This window comes from Epargyreus clarus, unplaced genomic scaffold (genome assembly GCF_041222505.1).
Source record: "Epargyreus clarus isolate Ecla_fem2 unplaced genomic scaffold, WU_Ecla_fem_2.2 ptg000026l, whole genome shotgun sequence".
Lineage (NCBI taxonomy): Eukaryota > Metazoa > Arthropoda > Insecta > Lepidoptera > Hesperiidae > Epargyreus > Epargyreus clarus.
Window position 1 is genome coordinate 12,647,988 of NW_027332233.1, and position 6,000 is coordinate 12,653,987.

A 6,000-nucleotide genomic window follows, 5' to 3' on the forward strand; every position below is an offset into this window, starting at 1 on the left:
ATCGTCTGCTAGGGTATCATAAGTGGTCCCTGTAGTTCCGTGACCAGAATAGGGCTACGGTATCTCCTGCCTGTCGTAAGAGGCGACTAAAAGGGGCTTCCGGGGTTGCGGGTCGTAAGAGTGGGAGCTCGAACGCTCCCACGGCACAGGGTACCTTTTGAAGGTTTCCCCCTCGTAACAAAAAAAAAGGGTATCATAAGTACCCTACCTACCTTGGTATATCAAAAATGTCACATGTCGCGTCGACGTTTCTCATGTAACATATAACATGTGTTATAAGATTGTTCAATCTTCATGTCGCGATCCCTTTAACGTGTAAAAGTATTTCTCGACCTCCCCACTTTCTCTAACTTATTTATTTATTTATTTACTCTTTATTGACTATGTTAAAAACAGTGTGGTGCAAAAGGCGGACCTAATGCTAAATAGCATTTTCTCCCAGTCAACTTATGTGTTTTTATTACCTACTTACCAATATTAATTTATCAAGATACAAATACATATATTGTAAGTCATACTTCGCGGCCCCTTTATAAAAACTTTTTGACCCCCTAGCGGTCATAAGTTTGAAGAAATAAAATAATGTATTACATTTAAAAATGTTAACATTATATTATGATTTTTTTTAATTTCCCCGTCCAGTATCTACGTGTCACGTGTAGGTACATTAATTATACTTAATTAAAGGTCTACTTACCTTACTTTCTGAAGCAAGGGTGAGAATTTTATTAATTTTAAACTATTAGGTACGCAAATCACCTAATTACAGTAAATAATTAGTAAATTGCCTACAAAGCTGCCTACGTCGACGTTGATTATTTATAAGCAGTGTCTATTAATTCCTACCAATGGCTAATGATTAAGGGGCTTAAGCAAGACAATAAAACCTACAGCCAGCTACTAAGTATCTGTTCAGTATTGAAGACCTGGGAGCGCTAATACCCAATGAGTAAGAAAGGCCCTCAGATGGGGACCACCTTCAGACAAAAAGAGCATTCTTAGTCGCTTCCCAGGTGATTTGAAGAAGACTGTGGTATGACCAGGATTGAACCTTAAAATACCGATTAATGTACCTATTCTAAAGGGGTATTTAAAAGACACACTCTTTTAATTTTTTGTGAGTGAATAAAATTTTAGGTTCAAACACGTGCAGCTCCTGATAAGCTAATTCCCTTTAATAATGAGGTCTGATCATAAACAGGAAAACCTGTTCAATTAGGTAGTTATTTAATAATTTGATTAAGTATTACTAATTCTATGAACAGTAAATTTTACCCAAATCGCGCATGGGTTGGTTTTAGTTAAGTCAATTAAGTAAGTTTATTTAACCGATCTACAAAGTGAATTAATGTCAATGCAGTCAGGATTTAGATGGATGGATGGAGACTGCTAAGCAGATGTTCTGAATTTAGAACCCTATATTTGTCTGAATATTTCTAGGTTTGTTTTTGTACGTAGTTTTTTTCCACTTATAAGAATAGAACGGTGGTGGATTTGTAAGTACCTAATTATTTATTATTAGGTATCCATAAATATGTAGTGCATAACTGTATTTAATTTAGACAGAAAATGCTAAGGAAGGTACCTACCTTCCTTAGCATTTTCTTTCTGTCTAATGTCTAACTATATGTAGGTACGCGTAAATACCTATAGCAAAGGTAACATCAACACCACCTATAATACCTAAATAAAACATTTTCTTTATACCATCTCAGTAACAGACACTTCAATTAACGCCAACGAAAAAGCAAATAGTAAAGCGTTATCACATGCGCTCAGATGCTCAGAACAGAGACAGTTATTTTCCCTCCGACTTTATCTAAAGGCAATTTCTTTCACAGCCCTCCTCCTGTTATATGATGTTACGAACAAGACGAGCTTCGATAACATCCGCGCGTGGCTTGGCGAGATCCGCGAGTACGCACAAGACGATGTGGTCATCATGCTTCTAGGTAAATATTATGGAAATAAGGAAATCCCATAAACGGACTAGGTACTTCTACACAAATATATGTAGCTAACACGACGAGCTTCGACAACATCAACGCGTGGGTTTGCGAGATCCCGGAGTCATCATCTTGGTAAATACGAGTAATTTTATGGTGTTGGGGCAGGTAGTGCCATAAACGGGAGGTCTCTAATACAATATGCCGAACAAGACGAGCTTTGATGACATCCGCGCTTTGCTCGGCGGAACCTACATAAGATGATGTGATCAATACGAGTATCTGCATGGTGTAGAGGCAGTAAGTGCCACAACGGAGCAGCGATCATGCTTCTAAGGTAACTAATAGCATTACTCAGTTTGTAATCCCATAAGCGTACGGTTTCTTATATGGAGGTATCAAACAAGACGAGCTTCGACAACATCCGCGCATGGCTCGGCGAGATCCGCAAGTATGCGTAAGACAATGTGGTCGTACTGGTCATCATATTACAGGTAAATAGTAGTGGTCATCCCTTAAACGAATGATTTATATAATGTGGAGAACGATATGAGTTTTGACAACATCTGCAGTTTAACAACGAAATATAATTGTCATATAATTGACCATTCCAAAATTTCCAGCTTTCCATAACATCATTAACACAGCATACTCGTATAACCCCATACGATAAAGTATGCTGAAAGGTAACTGAGGAAACCAATTATCTTACTGATATGTACGAGCCCACAGACTGATAAAAGATTTAGGCCCTAGTCCATCACGTCAGCCAAGTGCGGGTTGGTAGTTTTAAGCACAATTGATCATTAATTTCTAATACCTACGTACATAAGTTTAAGAATCAGAGGTGCATGCCTGGGATTTGAACCTCCAGCACCAGGATGAATTTCAAATTACTTAGGCTATTACTATTCATAAGGGCAAAAACTAACAAACATACGCTTGTGTTAGACGCTAAATCATCACTCACACATACTTCAACCATCCCGTCTCGTATCTCCATCATAACGAGTCTACAGCGCAGCCAACTAAAACTAGCGCGCACCGCTTCTAGGAAACAAGTCGGACAGTGGACTCGAGCGTGCGGTGAGGCGGGAGGAGGGGCAGCGCTTGGCTCGGGAGTACCAAGTGGCGTTTATGGAGACGTCGGCGAAAACCGGGCTGAATGTGGAGGCCGCGTTCGCTCACGTCGCCCGCTCCCTCGTAGCGAAAGCTAATCCCGTCGACCCGTCGCGGCTGGCTGTGCGCGCGCAACCCTCGCAAGAACACAGGTCCTCGTGTCCCCCTTGCTCGTAGATCCACCGGACCCAATGATACGGATAATCCGACAGGAATGGAAAAGATTAAAGTCTCTTGTTATCGGTCATGGACCTATTTTCGTTTGTAAGTAACATTGCCTATGAAATACATTTTATTCACTGTATAAATGGTATTAAAACTTTTGAAGATAGATGGATGTTTCAATGCAAAAGGCAGCATATCTACATTACCAATACTGTTGTATTTTTGTGTTATAGGATAGATAAACCTATCCACTGCTAGTCATGATGTATTCGGGTTACAAATACCACGTGGCCGCATCAGGTCTAGACGAATTAATGTAGTGATAAGAGAAATACACGTATTAAGTTATACTTAATATTATATGATTAAGTTGTACTTAATATATAATAGATAATCCAGAAAATACCATGCATATGTCAACCCTAATCAATTACGTATAAATTTTGAGATAATTTTCTGACTACTTGTAAAATTACGTACTTAAGTTTAATTTTTAGTACATTCATTTTCTTACCTAATATTAAAAGTGACATTAATAGGCAATGTTACATATACAAGTGTAACAGTCAACTGTTCTCTTTCAGAATATATTAAAAAACATTGCATGTAAATAAAGCTCAATGTAAACTTATTTAAGGTAACCAATGTTAAATTTGCCGTTTTCAGCTTTTCAGTAAAACTTCATTAATACGCGACTTATTCTCTTTGTACCCCAATTTACCTTTTTCTGAGAATATTTGCTGGAGTAATAGAATAATTTCTTGTATTTTTATAAGCCAGTCCTAATCTGAAAGTCTATTCGAATTTCAGAAATATTCTTATAATTTTGGTCTTAGACACTTTGGTAGAATGAAATCGCGGACCAAACTTTATTGGACATTACCTAATTATTGTTATATTGCTAATTACCACAGTTGTCTACCTATTGTATAACCTTGTGACCGCATACTGTACCTAACTTTTACTGCAAACTTTCAAATTATTATTCTCTATGTACCTAATCCATAAAAAAACTATGTTATAAAAATATAGTACATTGCAATATTACGATTGTAGGATTTTTAAGAAATACATAATTTGTTTTTGAACACGAACATTTGTTTTCAGTACGAACCTGTTATGTACGTATCAGTGTTTTTTCAATCATTTCAGGACCCCTAAATAAATATTTGACAATATTTCACTTCCTTAGTATGTGAAAATAATTTCCGTGCATACCGCTACTTCAATACTTCACGACACTTCGCCCCCCCCCCCTGGGGGTCGCGACGTACACTTTGAGAAACACTGATTTATATTAACCAATTTTAGGAAACCGACATACTTACTATGTTTCATTTTTATCTTGAAAGTCTGAAGTAGAAAGCTCAATGAATGAGTCACAAAATTTATATTTTATTATACACAAATTGGTTTACATTTACTAAGTAAGAGTTTGGCTTTAGTATTTTCTTATTAAGTCTTATAAATATAAAATATTCGTATGTACAAAAAATCGTTTTGTGATGATTTCTTATCGTAGTAATAACTTGTAAGTTAATCAACTTATCACCGGCAAAATAGTTATTGTATAGAAATTAAATTAATAACACAACTAAATATTTTGTCGGTAAATACTAATATGATACATGATTGTTAAATACTTATATGGGAAAGTTTCTTAACATTATCAAGCTCATATCGCTTATATTTTTGCGCAAAAATATTTATCTCCTGTGATATTTTTATGTATAGTACGTTAAAATTGTTGACCTGTTTCTTTGTACGGTAAAAATCCTTATTAATATAAAATTATATGTAAACTCAGTTAAAAACGAGTATATACTGACACCTTTGAATTATGAAATAAACTTAAAATTAACGTAATAAAATAACAAATAAGAAGTTTTAATTTTGAGTGGAAATTATTCCAAAATATTTTTAATAAGCAAGTATTATCAAGGGTTTAATCCGGAGGGACGTGGGAATATGCAATAACCATGAGCATATTGATGTCAAATGTTTGACAAATTACCTATGTCGAAACTTAAAGGGAAATAAACTTCATAATTTATTGTTTAATTTGAGAGAGGCTGTAATTTAAAGAAATAAATAAAAAAAATACGCAATGAATCGAGAACCTTTTTCTTTTAGAAATTGGTTAAAACATCAAACGGATGCCGTATCTGACGGCACAATGTGACAACAATATAAATTTATGGTTGGGCCCTTCATTAATTTATTATTTTTATATTTGCTAACCTAATTTCAATAATATAATTATTTTATGTATAAAGGTTTAAAGAATATTTTATGTACCTAACTACTGTGCAGTCTTATAATAAGTAGAGATAAAATAATAATTGATGCAATATTGTTTGTATAAATCGATATGTATTTTTCTGTATAATACCTATGTTAGTAAATGTTGTGTGCCACTGAACGTTGCTTGTGCAAAAAATAAATAAATATATTTAAATCGAATTTGATGTTTTTGTTTCCATGAAAAGCTAGACCTATTAGTTCCAAGTTGGTGCAAAATTAGTTTTCTATTGATAAAATTAATATTTTATCTACTTACAACAACTTTATATTACTTAAATATGGTTGCCTCCACGTAAACCGTAGTTAGGTATTACTTATTCCTACTTATAGTTGTAGGAGATCAATATTTATGTAAATGGGTAATCTAATATATAACATCAACCATAGATCTCTACAGTTTCGTATACTAGTTTCAGTTTAATGCGTAACTCTTTTAAAAAACAATTAAACATTTGAGAACCATGTC

General features: G+C 34.8%; 1 protein-coding gene across 2 annotated transcripts in view; it reads left to right on the forward strand.

Annotated features, from left to right (window-relative positions):
- The window catches only part of Rab26 (RAS oncogene family member Rab26), a 103,677-nt gene extending 99,356 nt beyond the window's left edge, over positions 1-4,321 (forward strand). For both annotated transcript variants that reach the window (XM_073087940.1, XM_073087938.1), the window contains 2 exons: positions 1,842-1,952; positions 3,001-4,321. In XM_073087940.1, coding sequence (XP_072944041.1) covers positions 1,842-1,952; positions 3,001-3,242 — 353 coding nt within the window. In that variant the 3' untranslated portion in view covers positions 3,243-4,321. The remainder of the gene's footprint in view (positions 1-1,841; positions 1,953-3,000) is intronic.
- The last annotated feature ends 1,679 nt before the right edge of the window (positions 4,322-6,000 follow it).